The sequence below is a fragment of the Neoarius graeffei genome, chromosome 27 (genome assembly GCF_027579695.1).
Source record: "Neoarius graeffei isolate fNeoGra1 chromosome 27, fNeoGra1.pri, whole genome shotgun sequence".
In the NCBI taxonomy this organism is placed as follows: Eukaryota; Metazoa; Chordata; class Actinopteri; order Siluriformes; family Ariidae; genus Neoarius; species Neoarius graeffei.
In genome coordinates, this window is record NC_083595.1 from 30,590,684 (window position 1) to 30,606,129 (window position 15,446).

The window sequence follows — 15,446 nt, forward strand, 5'->3', positions numbered from 1 at the left end:
AAAAACGTATAGGTTAATCATGTCCCTTAAGACGTCGTTGATTAGGGCCTGAAAAACAGCTGGTGCGTTGGTGAGTCCGAAGGGCATCACCTGGTATTCGTAGTGCCCAGACGGGGTGTTAAAGGCAGTCTTCCACTCGTCTCCCTGTCGGATACGGATGAGGTGGTATGCGTTCCGTAGGTCCAACTTGGTGAAGACGGTGGCGCCTTGGAGCAGGTCGAAAGCTGTGGACATCAGCGGAAGGGGATATCGGTTGCGCACAGTGATCTTATTCAGGCCCCTGTAATCAATACATGGTCGGAGCCCCCCATCCTTCTTGCCGACAAAGAAGAAGCCGGCTCCAGCAGGTGAAGTGGAGGGTCGAATAAACCCAGAGACCAGGGCATCTTTGAGGTATTCCTCCATGGCCTTGCGTTCTGGCTGAGAGAGTGAAAACAGTCTGCCACGAGGAGGGGTAGTCCCAGGGAGCAAGTCGATGGCACAGTCGTAGGCCCGGTGCGGAGGAAGAACGGCGGCCCTGCTCTTGCTGAATACCTCCTTGAGATCCCAGTACTCTGTGGGAACTTGAGATAACTCGGTGAGATCAGGGGGCTCGGCAGGAGACACAGGAGAGCTAGAGAGCAGACAAGAGGCATGGCATGCAGGGCCCCATTCCACAACCTGGCTTGTTACCCAGTCTATGCGAGGGTTGTGGCGAGTAAGCCAAGGAAGGCCTAGAATAACTGGGAACTCAGGTGAAGGAATCAGGTGCAGGGATATTTCTTCCTTGTGACCTTGAGACTGGAGGAAAACTGGAGAAGTAACTTGGGTGACTCTTCCATCACCTAACGCTTGGCCATCGAGGGCAGACACAGACAGTGGGACTTCAAGAGGTGCAGTCGGAATATTGATGCTTTGGGCGAAGTGAATATCCATAAAGTTCCCAGCCGCCCCTGAGTCTATCAAAGCTTGACAAGAGTGGACAGACTCACCCCAGGAGATGGAGACCGGGATGTAGATTCCTTGGCCAGGGAGTCCGGGAGAGAGGGTAGGCCCCGTCACAACCCTCCCTCGGCTGGACGGGGCGGTCCTTTTCCCAAGAGTTCGGGACATGATGCTCGGAAGTGACCAGGCTTGCCACAGTAGATGCAGCACTTGTCCCTCCTTCTGCGCTCCCTCTCAGATGCGGAGAGGCGAGTACGACCCACTTGCATGGGTTCTGGACAGTCACTGAAGGAGGTAGACGGTCTCCAGGTAGAGGTAGGGAGGCTGGGGGGGCTCAAGGCTTGGTGGCGTTCTCTCATCCTGTTGTCCAGACGAATAGCATGTGAGATGAGGGTTTCGAGGTCACTTGGGCATCCAATAGAGGCCAGACCGTCCTTGATGGGGTCAGACAGACCATGGTGGAAGGCTGACACCAGGGCAGTCTCGTTCCATCCACTTACTGCTGCGAGTGTTCGGAACGAGATGGCGTAATCTGCGACGCTTCCTCCTTGCCGGATGGACATGAGCTTTCGGGCTGCGTCGGTACTGATGTCTGCCTGATCGAAGACCCGAAGCATCTCTTCAGAAAACAGCTGGAAATCAAAGCACTCAGGTCCCTGTCTTTGCCAGATAGCAGTAGCCCAGGCTCGCGCCTTACCAGCTAATAAGGTGATCACAAAGGCAATCTTGCGGCGATCCGTAGTGTAGGTGGTAGGCTGAAGCTCAAAGGTGAGTTGACACTGGGTAAGGAACTCTCGGCACTCACTGTGCTTGCCGTCATACCTCTGTGGTGCAGGAAGGCTGGGTTCGCGAGGTGAAGAAGGCAGCATTGCAGGAGGCACTGGAGCAGGAGTGGGAGCTGGATCAGGAGCAGGAACTGGATCAGGAGCAGGAGATGCAGGCAGAGATGTCAGCTGTGCCAGGGTTTTCCCAATTTGCTGAAGCAGTTCCTCGTGGCGAGCGAGGGCCTCACGTTGGCTGGTGAGCGTACGTCCATGAGCGTCCATGGTCGCTCCGAAGCGTGTCAAAGCTGCCATAATTCCCTGAAGGTTGGCCGGGTAGACAGTTGAAGCAGCCTCTGCTGAGTCGGTCATGACGGAGTCTTTCTGTTAGGGTTTTGCTGGGATTCGAACCTGGTTCGTTGGTGTGATAATCCAGCAAACCCCCACTAGGCCACCAGGGGGATGACTCAAATGCAGAGGCGTGAGGCGGAAGTAGAAAAAGAATCAAAAGGTTTATTTAAACTATATACACTATATACAGGGCAAAACAAAAGACAAAAAAAAAACAAAGAGTATAATCCAAAAGAAAAGCAAAGTGCAAAAATACAAAAGCTAAGAAGATCAAAAAACACAGTACAAAGGGAACTGGAGATAAACATAACAGCACAAAGACTCCGTGACAAGAGGACTGAACTCAGGGGTATAAATAGACAAACTAATTAAGGACACAGGTGAAGATAATTAGGCAATTAACACAAACACAAAACACAGGAACAGTGGCGGCCTCTAGAGGCCAAAATAAACATGACATGAAAAGGAAATAACAGCGGCCTCTAGAGGCCAAAACAGTCCTAGTCCTAACAACACCGAATCGACGTTGTTGCGAGCAGGTCACAAGAAGACTTTAGCCCCCAAAATGTCCGCAAAAAGAAGAAAGGTAGATGCCGAATGCAGGGCTTTCAACAAAACATGGACTGCTAAGTATTTATTTACTGAAGTCAGAGATAAAGCCGTGTGTTTAGTTTGCGGAGAGCAGATCCGAAAAACTGAAAAACACCAAATGAGGTGATTAGACTACGAATGTGGGCATCATTATTATAATATGATATATTTTGCTTGATATTTGGAGTAGAAAGACAATATTGTGATGTCTTTATTGTGTTTTGGGGTGAATGTGACTGAAAAAAAGGTACAAACGTTCACATTTTGTTAACCATTGTTTTAGGAAATTTGATTGAATAAATGACATTTTTTTGGAAGGCAACCTCGTTTTTTCCAGACTCTTACCAGTCTTAGCAGCTTGTAAAACAATGTTATTTACTGCTTTAGATAAAGAAATACAATTAATATTATGCAGAATTTAGTTCAGCCTTTTGGTCCGGCCCTCCACAAAGTTTTCTGTTTCTCATGTGGCCCCATGGAAAAAATAATTGCCCACCCCTGGGTTAATCTATCGACTGTTTTACAGAATTGTGAAAATATAGGCAGGACTCGCTGCTCTGAGATGCTGGGGGCGTGTCTGCTGAAGGTCCTGAAGCCACGCCCAATTGCAGGAAAGGTGCAGCCTCCTATAATATCTGACTGCAGAGTCGCAAAGTTTTACAGGAGCAGTTTCAGGCCAGGGGCGGCACGGTGGTGTAGTGGTTAGCGCTGTCGCCTCACAGCAAGAAGGTCCTGGGTTCGAGCCCCGTGGCCGGTGAGGGCCTTTCTGTGCGGAGTTTGCATGTTCTCCCAGTGTCCGCGTGGGTTTCCTCCGGGTGCTCCGGTTTCCCCCACAGTCCAAAGACATGCAGGTTAGGTTAACTGGTGACTCTAAATTGACCGTAGGTGTGAATGTGAGTGTGAATGGTTGTCTGTGTCTATGTGTCAGCCCTGTGATGACCTGGCGACTTGTCCAGGGTGTACCCCGCCTTTCGCCCGTAGTCAGCTGGGATAGGCTCCAGCTTGCCTGCGACCCTGTAGAAGGATAAAGCGGCTACAGATAATGAGATGAGATGAGTTTCAGGCCAGTGGCATTCAGCACATGATGTGATTTAGTGACTGTGAGGCTAATTGACATTTCAGTGAGTTTAGGTTTAGGGTTTGGGTTAGGTTACGGTTACAGCGTTGTAAATCTGCGGGTTAGAGTGGATTTAACCATGATTTAAAGGTTCTGACTGCACAGTTGAATTCTGGGCAAAATGTTCTGTTTCTATTGCTGTTGGAGTTTCGAGATGTTTCACTGCTGCACACGCCGTGTATCCGATGTGTAAATGTTTTGCCGAGAGAAAAAGCGTCCCACATTTTACGATTCCAGAGATTGCTGAAGCAAGTGAGCAACGATATCGTGACCACCATGGGGTGTATTTGGCCCACTTTTAACCAAAACAAGTTGGCGTGGGCAAACATGGCAGACTCTGCTCTTCCGCGAGCGGAAAAGAAAAGGAAAATATGAAAGCGGATCAGCTAGAAAGTGCGCCAGAAAAGCGATGGAAACCAAAAGGTGGTCTGTGAAGGGATCGTTCGACCGCTGGAGGATGAAACGGACACAAAATCTGATGAAGAATTTGCAGCGCTTGTCTTGGATCGGTGAATCTGAGTATGGAGTTATACACCTAATGTTTTGATCTTACAGAGAAACAACAACACAAAAGCAGTAAGAGAGAAAAGATACATTCGTCTTTTGTTTCATGGACCTGTTCGCAAACGTAAATTATAAATTACATCCCTGCGACTCAAAACTCTCCGAGGTCGATGCAGAGTCACAGTGGTTTCTGCGTGTCGCCATCTTGGTGTGACGCAGTTCCATAGTTATGCTGATTAGTCAGTCTTGAAGTACTTGAGTCCAGGACTCTGACTCGAGTCCGACTCGTGCCCTAATTTTAAGGACTAGTGACTCGACTTGGACTTGAGCACTGATGACTCGTGCATTAACTGCATTCGGGTTTGTAAATTGGAGACGAGGACTCTGATTTTTTTTTTTCTTTATTTTTTGTAACATGCCATAATTTGGCGTAAGAAATTTATATCTACATTAATTTTTATACTAATTTCGTGTGAGAGAATGCACGTTCACCTGTTCATACATCATGTTCAGGAACAAACTAACGTTAATGGCGCTAAAACACCTGGAGAGAACGCCGCTAGGATTGTCCACTTTGCTTATACAGACTTCTCGTGCAGTGGGAAAAAAGCCCTGCTACCGTATGTGTTCCATATGTAGAAGAACTATCGAGGAGACGACGGGGATGACCTCGAACTTCAATCGTCATTTGGCAAGACCACACCCAGAGAAGGAAGTGACACGCTATGTTCATTGCTCTGTTGATAGTGGGCAGGGCTTGCTGAGCGATGAACTAGCTGGTGTTAACCCTCTCTCATGTTATTTGCCCTGTTGATAGTGGGCGGGGCTTGCTGAGCGATGAACAAGCTGTAGCCTGTTAACTAAAGTGGGACAGTCGAGCAGAAACGTTAGTCCAACACAGTAGCAGAGACGCTTTTACATAAAGGCAGCAACAGCCACTGTCAAATGGTGCGGATGGAGTCTTGTTCTCGGACTCGACTCGAAATTTTCTTTAATGACTCGAGACTAGACTTGGACTCGAGTTTTAGTGACTCGACTACAATACTGTAATTAGTTAAAGCTCCTCGTGTTCGGCTGTTTCCGTAGGGCCATACATACTTCTCCGTTCTGGAAAAATGGTCCCAGAACGGAGAAAAGTGATCCTCAGTACATCAAAATGATCACATTTCATCCACGTGATATTGTTTTTGTGAGACACAGGAAAATAGCATGCACGATAAAAAATTAAAAACTTTTTCAGATGACTTTGCAGTCATCTCATCACCTCTAGCCGCTTTATCCTGTTCTACAGGGTCGCAGACAAGCTGGAGCCTATCCCAGCTGACTACGGGCGAGAGGCGGGGTACACCCTGGACAAGTCACCAGGTCATCACAGGGCTGACACATAGACACAGACAACCATTCACACTCACATTCACACCTACGGTCAATTTAGAGTCACCAGTTAACCTAACCTGCATGTCTTTGGACTGTGGGGGAAACCGGAGCACCCGGAGGAAACCCACGCGGACACGGGGAGAACATGCAAACTCCGCACAGAAAGGCCCTCGCCGGCCACGGGGCTCGAACTCGGACCTTCTTGCTGTGAGGCGACAGCGCTAACCACTACACCACTGTGCCGCCCACTTTGCAGTCAGAACTGTTAAATAAATAACAATGGCACAAGACCAATGTTTACAACCATGAAAATAATTCGTAGCTAAACTCATGATGAACGCCTCGAAATTGTCCAATCACGCACAAAAAAACCCATAAAAGCAATATTTTCTTTTATTTCTTTTCCACTGAAGTTCAGCAATCCATGAATGAATCCATTTTCAACTAGCATTTAGCTAAAACGGAGCACACTCGTACCGCGGCTGAACTTGAAAAATGGCAGAGCGGGTTTAGATTAACAAAACAATTAGACTGGAGAAAAAAACACATAAGAACAATATATATTTTCATTTCAGTGGTTCCCTGGAAATAAAAGTTTCAGCTTGGCCTTTTGAAAGAAAAGAGAAGTGATCCATAATGGCGTGTGGGCGTGAGAGAATGATCTCAGGGAAGGGTTTAGGCCAAGTCTGGCTCCAGTGTGTAATCCAGCCATGATTTCTGACCCGCCCAAATATCCTGAACACAAAAATAATGAAAAACTGTTTGGTCCGACTCCATAATTCAGTATAACATAGTTCAGTCTGTTCACGTGTCGTCATCAGCTGGTTTCTGACATCTGTTTTGTCTGAATTTGCTTTAACGTGAGCTTTTCCAAAGTGATCTGTAAAATCTGAAATGGGAAACCTAACCGTTGGGAATCTTGCCATGGTTTACCGTGAAACCAGTCACCCTTTCATCCCTACTGCATTTGGGCTGCAGTGTGGGGAAACAGTCACGGGCGCCGCCTTAACAAAAGTCGAGAGCACAGTTGCGAGTGGTCTGTGTTTCCACTGAGCGAGTTAAAGCTGGGTTTTCTCCTCATGATCGTCATTCCAATTAAACGCGCCAAGGATCTCCAAAACCTAGTAAGTGTTGCCACGGTGATTTCAGTTGTGACTTAAATGCCAAAAATGTGTTTCCGTTTCAGTGTTATGAAATTCTGCTTTGTCGGCTCGTCTAAAAACCTACTTCATGTGAGTGTATAGACTTTTTTGCGATGTTTCAGAGTTTTTATCCCCCGCTGGCCAAAAGGCCTGAAGGGGGATTATGTCGTGGCAATGTCCGTCCGTCCGTCCGTCCCGGGAAGGGTACTTACCTTCTGAAATCAACTCCTCGCACACTTTTTGGAGGAATTTCATGAAACTTGGCAGGATTCTTTGTTATATGTCGGTAATACGCATATTCCAATTTTGTTAGTTCACATTTTACCAGAGTTACAGCTCTTGATTAACAAAATTATAATTTGACAATTTCATGAGTGTGTTTTTTCCTTCTAAAATCAACTCCTCTCACAATTTTTGGAGGAATTTCACCAAACTTGGCAAAAGGCATTGTTATATGTCGGTAATACGCATATGGTCATTATCCCTCGCCCAAACGAAGTTTGGCGGGGGTATAGAAACGGGTTCCGTCTGTCTGCCAGGTCACGTTTTCATTTCTGGGCCATATCTTTAAAACTACTGAAGATATCTTCATGAAACTTTGTATACATATCAAGCAACATGTGAACTGGTACCTTTTGCAATTTTGGATTTTTGAAAAAAAAAAGGTATTTTTCATATTTTTACATTAAAAATAGATTTTGACTTAGTTTCTAAGAGCAACGTTCGTTTCCGGAGCATATATCCAGAACTATTCATGATATGGATTTGAAACTTGGTATCCATGTTAAAGGAACAGTCCACCGTACTTCCATAATGAAATATGCTCTTATCTGAATTGAGACGAGCTGCTCCGTACCTCTCCGAGCTTTGCGCGACCTCCCAGTCAGTCAGACGCAGTCAGACGCGCTGTCACTCCTGTTAGCAATGTAGCTAGGCTCAGTATGGCCAATGGTATTTTTTGGGGCTGTAGTTAGATGCGACCAAACTCTTCCGCGTTTTTCCTGTTTACATAGGTTTATATGACCAGTGACATGAAACAAGTTCAGTTACACAAATTGAAACGTAGCGATTTTCTATGCTATGGAAAGTCCGCACTATTATGACAGGCGTACTAACACCTTCTGCGCGCTTCGGCAGCGCATTGATATCTGAGCTCCGTATCAATGCGCTGCCGAAGCGCACAGAAGGTGTTAGTACGCCTGTCATTATAGTGCGGACTTTCCATAGCATAGAAAATCGCTACGTTTCAATTTGTGTAACTGAACTTGTTTCATGTCACTGGTCATATAAACCTATGTAAACAGGAAAAATGTGGAAGAGTTTGGTCGCATCTAACTACAGCCCAAAAAATACCATTGGCCATGCTGAGCCTAGCTACATTGCTAACAGGAGTGACAGCGCGTCTGACTGCGTCTGACTGACTGGGAGGTCGCGCAAAGCTCGGATAGGTACGGAGCAACTCGTCTCAATTCAGATAAGAGCATATTTCATTATGGAAGTACGGTGGACTGTTCCTTTAACAAGGTGATGTAGATGTGTCTTTTCATACTAAGAAATTTTGAGAAATTATAATTTTTCATGTTTCCATGGAAACAATTTCAGACTTCATCTCTCAGGTTAGTCTTAGGGGTAGGTTTTGTTTCCGGAGTAGACCTTGAAAACTATGAGTGGTTTGGTCTTGAAAGTCGGTATATGTATTGATTAAGTAATGTATATGTGCCTTTTAATACTAAAAAATGTGAGATTTTAATTTTTAGCTCCCCTGGACCAAAGGTCCGGTGGGTTTATGCCATGGGCTGCTGAGGTCAGTATAAAGAGGTAGGGTTGGTTTCCTGCAGCAGAACTTGAAAAATGTGACAAATAATATATTGAAACTTGGTATATAGTTGGTATACAGGGCGGGGGATATAGATGACTCCGTCTTCTTGTTTTGATCAATTCGGTTGCATTTTACCAGAGTTGTGGCCCTTGATTAACAACCTTGTACTTTTACAATTTCATGAAGGTGTGTTTTCCTTCTGAAATCAACTCCTCTCACAATTTGTGGAGGAATTTCACCAAACTTGGCAAAAGGCTTTGTTATATGACAGTTACACACAGACTGAAATTTCATTTAATTTGGGCAAATTTTACCAGAGTTATGCCCTCGATTATTAACAAACTTGTACTTTGGCAATTTCATCAAGGTGTGCTTGCTTTCTGAAATCAACTCCCCTCACAATTTTTCTCCCCCACTGGCCGAAAGGCCCGAAGGGGGATTATGTCGTGGCAATGTCCCTCCATCCGTCTGTCTGTCCGTCCTGGGAAGGGTACTCACCTTCTGAAATCAACTCCTCTCACAATTTTTATCCCCCGCTGGCCGAAAGGCCTGAATGGGGATTATGTCGTGGCGATGTCTGTCTATCCGTCTGTCTGTCCGTCCCAGGAAGGGTACTCACCTTCTGAAATCAACTCCTCTCACAATTTTTGGAGGAATTTCACCAAACTTGATAGGATTCTTTGTTATATGTCGGTAATACACACACTGTAAAAAAAAGAATAGTTGAGAATACTTGAAATTTCAAGGCAACAGTCTGCATTAAGAATTTTATGTTTTGCCAACGATGTGCCCATGATAATCCAAACTATGATAAAACTGTTATCTTTATTAAGAATTCTTAATTAAGTCAATTTTCAATTCCTCATTCTGCCAACATAGATTTCTCTTTTTGCTGAACAGTGGCATTCACAGTAGTGCAAAAAGGCAATCAGACTTTTTTCACCTTTATTTGGATAGGACAGTGTAGAGACAGGAAATGAGCGGGAGAGAGGGACGGATCAGGAAATGACCTCAGGTCGGAATCGACCCCGGGTCCCCGGATTTATGGTATGGCGCCTTGTCCACCTGAGCCACGACACCATACCCGTGACGTGGGTTTTAAAAACTTTATTTCAATATTGAAGTTTTGTAATTGTGTAGAACAATGAAAAAAGGCATGTATAGTTTAATGATAAATTGTGATAACCTTAGGGGTGTTGTGGCTCAGGTGGATAAGGCACCATACCATGGACCCGGGTTCGGTTCTGACCCGAGGTCATTTCCTGATCTCTCTCTCTCCCGCTCATTTCCTGTCTCTACGCTGTCCTATCCAAATAGAGGTGAAAAAAGCCCCCAAAAAATCTAAAAAAAAAATTGTGATAACCTCAATTGCCTTTTTGCATTACTGTGAATGCCACTGTTCAGCAAAAAGAGAAATCTATGTTGGCAGAATGAGGAATTGAAAATTGACTTAATTAAGAATTCTTAATAAAGATAACAGTTTTATCATAGTTTGGATTATCATGGGCACATCGTTGGCAAAACATTAAATTCTTAATGCAGACTGTTGCCTTGAAATTTCAAGTATTCTCAACTATTCTTTTTTACAGTGCATATTGTAATTTCGTTCAATTCAGTCGCATTTTACCAGAGTTATGGCACAGTTACCAGCGAGGGATATTATGTTCTCTCTCAGAGCACTCGTTTCGAAATTCATGTGTCCGCAATTTCAGATTGCACGTTCAACGTATGTAAATGTAAACCCAGCGAGTGTGTTTTGCGGTTTCTTGGTAACAAGCTGCTTATTGTTTTAACTTCAAGAGAAAGCGAGGAAACAACAGTTTCTAGTTTTTTTTTATAGCCCAAACAATAACAGAACTGAACTCCTTCCTTGGATGTTTCACAACGTAAAATGTAACCAAAAATGGATAAAAAAAAGTATGATTCTGTTTTTTGAATAAATAAACACAGATTGTGTGTGGAGTAGGAGATGAGATTGTGCTGCAGTGTTCGGCTCAGGGTGAAGTGACAGTCCTCACAGCACAGGAAATGCACCCTATCTCACGATGTCTCAGTCACATCCTCTCTACACGCTGAACGTGGAAGTGATTTCAGCAGTTTGGGTTTGAGTTTGGTTAAGGGCGTCAGAGGGGAGAGAAGTGAACCTTGTATTAGATGGACGCGGCCTCGCAGGGCTGTGACTTTTAACCACATGTTGCTGCTCGAGTAGCCGTGAGAGGAAGTGTGTTATTTTGTGAGGGAAAAACTCTTTTCTCAGGGCAGGTTATTATTATTAATATTTCATCTCATCTCATCTCATCTCATTATCTGTAGCCGCTTTATCCTGTTCTACAGGGTCGCAGGCAAGCTGGAGCCTATCCCAGCTGACTACGGGCGAAAGGCGGGGTACACCCTGGACAAGTCGCCAGGTCATCACAGGGCTGACACATAGACACAGACAACCATTCACACTCACATTCACACCTACGGTCAATTTAGAGTCACCAGTTAACCTAACCTGCATGTCTTTGGACTGTGGGGGAAACCGGAGCACCCAGAGGAAACCCACGCGGACACGGGGAGAACATGCAAACTCCACACAGAAAGGCCCTCGCCGGCCACGGGGCTCGAACCCGGACCTTCTTGCTGTGAGGTGACAGCGCTAACCACTACACCACCGTGCCACCCATTATTATTATTATTATTATTATTAGCACCCAGACAGACAGACTGTAGCCCGAAGGTGCTTATTTTCCGCCTGAGGAAGGATTTAATACAATAAAACAAGTCAGCGTGCGCACAGTAGGCTACATGTGAACACATCTCCATCCCGCACAGCACTTTGGGTTTTATTTCTGTCCCACGCCTTTATTAACGTCCAGGAGCGTTACAGTACGTTTTCTGTACCGATCGCTCTGCTTTAGTGTAACACTAATGTTCTGTCTTCCTTCTTCTTTTTCTTTTCTTCCTTCTCACTCGGACTTTTTCCTTCGCTCTTCCTGCCCACTATCCACGTTTCCTCTGTCCTTTCCTTCTTTTTTGTCCTTTTCTGTTTCTGTTCACGATTTGCTTCTCCTTTACTGCTTTCCTTTCTCTCTCTGTCCTCTCCTTCCTTCCTTCCTTCCTTCCTTCCTTCCTTCCTGCTCTTTCTCTCCTTCCATTTTCTTTCAATCTTTTCTTTCCTACTGTCATTCCTCTCATTTCTTTGTACTTTCTTTTCTTGTCCTTACATCTTTCCTTCGTTCCGTCCCTCCCGTTTTCTTTCCTTTATCCTACTGCTTTACATCACACTCCATGCTTTTTTTAACCTTTCCTGTGTTGTTTTTCTCTTCTTGTGCTGCCTTTTTCTTTGTTATTCCTTCCTTCCTTCTTTCTGTTATTTCCATCTTTACCTTTGTTTTACCTTCTTACATCATCCTCTGTTCTTTGTCCCTTTCCACTTTTTCATCTTTGTCATCCTGTTTTTCATTCCTTCTTTCTTTCCTTTCCTTTCTGTGTTGTTTTTCTCTTCTTGTGCTGCCTTTTTCTTTACACTTATCCTTCCTTCCTTCTGTTATTTCCATCTTTACCTTTGTTCTACCTTCTTACATTATCCTCTCTCTCCTTTTTTCCCCTTTCTGCTTTTCCATCTTTCCTCTTGTTCTGTTTTTCATTCCTTCTTTCTTTCCTTTCCATGTTGTTTTTCTCTTCTTGCGCTGCTTTTTTCTGTACATCCTTCCTTCCTTCTGTTATTTCCGTCTTTACTTTTATTTTACCTTCTTACGTCATCCTGTGTCCTTTTCCCCTTTCTGCTTTCCCACTTTTTCATCTTTCCTCTCGTCCTGTGTTTTTAACTCCCTCTTTCTTTCCTCCCCCCTCCAGGTCAGTATGAGAATCGCTTGAACAAGTACATTCGGCACTACGAGGGCTTGTCCTACGACCCGAACATCCTTCACAGCAAACACCAGAGAGCTAAAAGAGCTCTGTCTCACGAGGACAAGTTCGTCCACCTGGAGTTCCACGCTCATGGCAGGTGAGTACGCCACAGCGCCTGTACGCCCAGAAATAAGGCTGTGATTATCTATAGAGATGTGATCCGTCTCCCATGATGAACTCTTGTCATTGCATCCGAGTGACCGGTGCAGGTCAGGACACTGCCGCTGTGTGGGCCGGCTGTTAGGAAGACGTCTATTTCTGGCCTTCACAGTAGCACTGAGAGTTGGGTTCGAACAAAACGCCTTTACCGAAATGACCTTTTCGAGACTTCAAGAGATTCAGTCAGACAGGAACCTGTAATTTGAGAAGTCATGTAAACAAAGAAGACAATTAAGTCGGTGCTGCACCACAAACCAGTCCAGCAGCTGGACAAAAATATCCTTAATGTCCTATTCTATTAAAAAGTCGTATAAATAACTGTCGAGGCAGTTCTTCGGATTCATTTTGTTTGTTCTTGGGGATTTTTGAGCACCACAGCTGCTCTGTTTAATCACATGGTAGCGCTACGCGATGCCTGATTTATAGCTGATGGTTTCGTATTGGAGCTAGAAGGCAACATTGATGTGGAATTACAGCTGATGTCTGGCTCTTAAACTCTGCCCTTACAGTACAGTAGGAACGATGGGGTTTTACAGATTTCTACCAACATCTCACTGAATACAGTTAAGGCCAATTTATGCTGACAACCCAGTCCTCGCAGACGGTGTCGCAGACAGTGTCTGCGTAGCCCCCCCCACCTTCGCAGACGCTCTGCGCGCACCTCCCAAAAATTGTGACCACCGCAGAAGCCTCGCAGACAAGAGGGCTCTGATTGGTCCACTCTACACCCGCTGTACACGCACTTCCGCTTCCCTACTTTCCCGGTTTGTTTTGTTTTCACGACCGCCATTTTTAAAAACACGAGCGAAGATGGAGCAGCACGAAGAGCGGTTGATCGAGGAAGTGAGGAAGTACGGACATCTATACGACTCCAGTTCTAGTCATTATAAGTAACCGGAGGATAAACACTCCACTAACCACACCCACCAACTACTCCTAGCGACTTCGCGCCCCCTTGCGTTGTGCCGGTGAATAACATCGCGCACGCCTATTATCCCCGCTCAACAATAAATTACAACTGTCTGCGAAAGCCGTGTCGCACGAGCATGCAGAGGCCTTTAGACCACATAAATGCATTGAAATCAGAGACACTGGTGCTGTGGACATGCTTTTGTAGTAAGGACAGTGTTTAAAGAGAACTGCAGTCATTTTTAAACTTGCTTTTTTTCTTAATTAACGTGTTATTCAATTACGTTTTCGGTTTTAGTAACCTTATATCGTGACCCCTATTGGCAACTAATTGCAATTAAATATTATACTGGTCAGCCTATTTGTTTTTTAGCCGTGTTGAATTTAGTTCGTTTGGTACACGGCAGATGTCGCTTATCCGCGTGATCTTCACGAGACTTGTGCGAGACTTCGAAATGTGAAGCGTCAGCCAGGTGTCAGTGCTGCCATTTTGAAAACTGTTTTCCAAACGAAATATTGCACAAAAACGAGTTTAAATGACGATTACTGCCTACTTTTTTCAAACTTTCCTGATTGCTATCAAAACAAACACAACTTCCGGCTTGATCACATCAGCATTCGAAAGAGGGCGCGCGCGTCTTTTGACAACGTTGGCAGATGTTGGTCACTTTCCCTGTGTCCAAAATCGCTCCCTACTCACTATATCGGGCACTATATAGTGAGGACGCCATTTTGTAGTGCTGTCCGAAACCTTAGTGACTGATATATTACATAGCGTGTTTCAAACACTCAGAACTTGCTATAGCAGTGACAAAATAGCTGTCAAAAATGCATTCCGATATTTAATAAAATGAGAAATAGAATTTTGATAAGGGGCGGCACAGTGGTGTAGTGGTTAGCGCTGTCGCCTCACAGCAAGAAGGTCCGGGTTCGAGCCCCGTGGCCGGCGAAGGCCTTTCTGTGCGGAGTTTGCATGTTCTCCCCGTGTCCGCGTGGGTTTCCTCCGGGTGCTCTGGTTTCCCCCACAGTCCAAAGACATGCAGGTTAGGTTAACTGGTGACTCTAAATTGACCGTAGGTGTGAATGTGAGTGTGAATGGTTGTCTGTGTCTGTGTCAGCCCTGTGATGACCTGGCGACTTGTCCAGGGTGTACCCCGCCTTTCGCCCGTAGTCAGCTGGGATAGGCTCCAGCTTGCCTGCGACCCTGTAGAGCAGGATAAAGCGGCTAGAGATAATGAGATGAGATGAATAACATTATTATTATTATACCTGTGTTTGCATCTGCATGGCCATTATATGCTGTATGTCTGATCAATAAACATAGGCAAAACGATGGCTTCATGCTCTCATGTGCAAGTGTCTCACCACATACCACACAGATGGGTTTCTGTACCATTTTGTCCTCAACACAACTAAATCCATATTTCAAATATTCGGGGTCGTACCGTTGTTTCGACATGTTGTTCACCACTCAAATGACGTTATGTCGCATAAACATTCTGCGTCTATGGCAACAGATGACACGGAGCTGGAATCGTCTATCAAAATAAGAGTTGTAAATTGTCGCAGAAAAAAGTTGCACTTCTTTTTTTTAGTGAATCAATGAATTAGCATTTTTTTTACACCACAGCTCCGCAACCCAGCCAGGACCCCTCCGCGACCCACTTTTGGGTTGCGACCCACCAGTTAGAAACACTGGTCTAGATCCAGCAACCCAGAACTAAAAAGTGCTCGTCATTCCAAGAAACAATCTACGACTTGTTGCTTGTAATGTGATACACACGTTTTATCTGATCACAAGCGAAAATGTACGTTAAATCATTTCCCAAACTATCCGTCTGAACAGCAGTTACATTCCGAGCAAGATTTTCTCCATTCTCATTTTGGTTTTAGTCCCA

General features: G+C 45.0%; 1 protein-coding gene across 2 annotated transcripts in view; it reads left to right on the forward strand.

Annotated features, from left to right (window-relative positions):
* Positions 1 to 15,446, forward strand: part of adam10a (ADAM metallopeptidase domain 10a) — a 287,101-nt gene that overhangs the window by 86,755 nt on the left and 184,900 nt on the right. For both annotated transcript variants that reach the window (XM_060911474.1, XM_060911475.1), the window contains exon 2: positions 12,427 to 12,577. In XM_060911474.1, the coding sequence (XP_060767457.1) occupies positions 12,427 to 12,577 (151 nt within the window). The remainder of the gene's footprint in view (positions 1 to 12,426; positions 12,578 to 15,446) is intronic.